At 41.5% G+C, this 1160-nt stretch overlaps 1 protein-coding gene across 1 annotated transcript in view; it reads right to left on the reverse strand.

The window, feature by feature from the left end:
• Nucleotides 1–250: 250 nt before the first annotated feature.
• Nucleotides 251–1160, reverse strand: part of LOC101853815 (glutamate receptor ionotropic, delta-1) — a 5536-nt gene continuing 4626 nt past the window's right edge. Inside the window, exon 4 of the mRNA XM_005107235.3 lies at nt 251–860. Within this exon, the coding sequence (XP_005107292.2) occupies nt 329–860 (532 nt within the window). The 3' untranslated portion in view covers nt 251–328. The remainder of the gene's footprint in view (nt 861–1160) is intronic.

Consider the following 1160-nt stretch of genomic DNA (forward strand, 5'->3'; position numbering starts at 1 on the left):
TACATTTTAATTGCTAACCGAAAATATAATTGTGTGTGTGTGTGTGTGTGTGTGTGTGTGTGTGTGTGTGTGTGTGTGTGTGTTCGTGCGCGCGTGTGTGTGTGAGTGTGCGTGTGCGTGTGCGCGTATGTGTGTGTATGTGTAAGTTTTCATTTTGTTTGTTTTTTGTTGTGTATTTTAGGTTTATAAGTGGGGAACTTTTGTTTGTTTTTGTTTGTTTGTTTTTTTAATTCTTGTTTTCTAGTGATTTGGGGGGGGGGGGGATAAGTAGGAGTGGATAAAACACTTAACTGACTAAAAACTATCACTTTTAGAGTGCCTGTGACCCTCACAGGCCAGTGTCTAGTGTCCTCCAGCCCTCGTAGCTTCTCTCGTCCGCACGTTCTGTGTCCCACATGTCAGCCGTCGGCCACTCTCGTCTGCTGAACGTGGCGACATCTTCCGTCAAGAATTGAGTGACGTAATTCGACCATTTTGCATCTTTTGTCCAATCAAATCCACCGTGACTCTGTGTCGGCTTAGATCCTTTGAGTTTGAGTGTCGAACTTAATGTATCCAGATCTGTTTTCTTCTCGTATAAATCATCCGGATTGGATTCTCCTTGCGAGTTATCCGAATTGTTCTTTTGGGATGAGTTATCCAAATCCAGTGCCGCACATTTCCGGTTCCAGCAAGTCTCGAGGAGGAGAAGTAAAATCGATGTAACGAGCCCAATAAGAAGAACATAAAATGCGGATTGAGATTGGAGGAGGGAGACAACTTTGGTTCCATGTTGTGTGCCTGTAATGCATTGACCACCAGAAGGCCACCATTTCTTTTTCCACATCTGGTACAGACCGGCCTGTTCTATCTCCAAGAGTCTAGGAAAGATAATAATAATAATAATAATAATAATAATAATAATAATAATAATAATAATACATGTATTTGATATGGATAATACGACAATGAGATATCGGTATTATGGCATTATAGAAACGAATATAGAAATAGAGCCTATAGAGTGCATCTGAGGGAATGGGTGAGTGTTTGTTTAGTGCAAGCATACATTGTGTTCGTCTTTTCGTTTTGTTATGTATCCCTCTCCCTCTTCTCTCTCTCTCTCTCTCTCTCTCTCTCTCTCTCTTTCTCTCTCTCTCTCTCTCTCTCTCTCTCTCTCC

Source organism: Aplysia californica, unplaced genomic scaffold (genome assembly GCF_000002075.1).
Source record: "Aplysia californica isolate F4 #8 unplaced genomic scaffold, AplCal3.0 scaffold00587, whole genome shotgun sequence".
Taxonomy (NCBI): Eukaryota; Metazoa; Mollusca; class Gastropoda; order Aplysiida; family Aplysiidae; genus Aplysia; species Aplysia californica.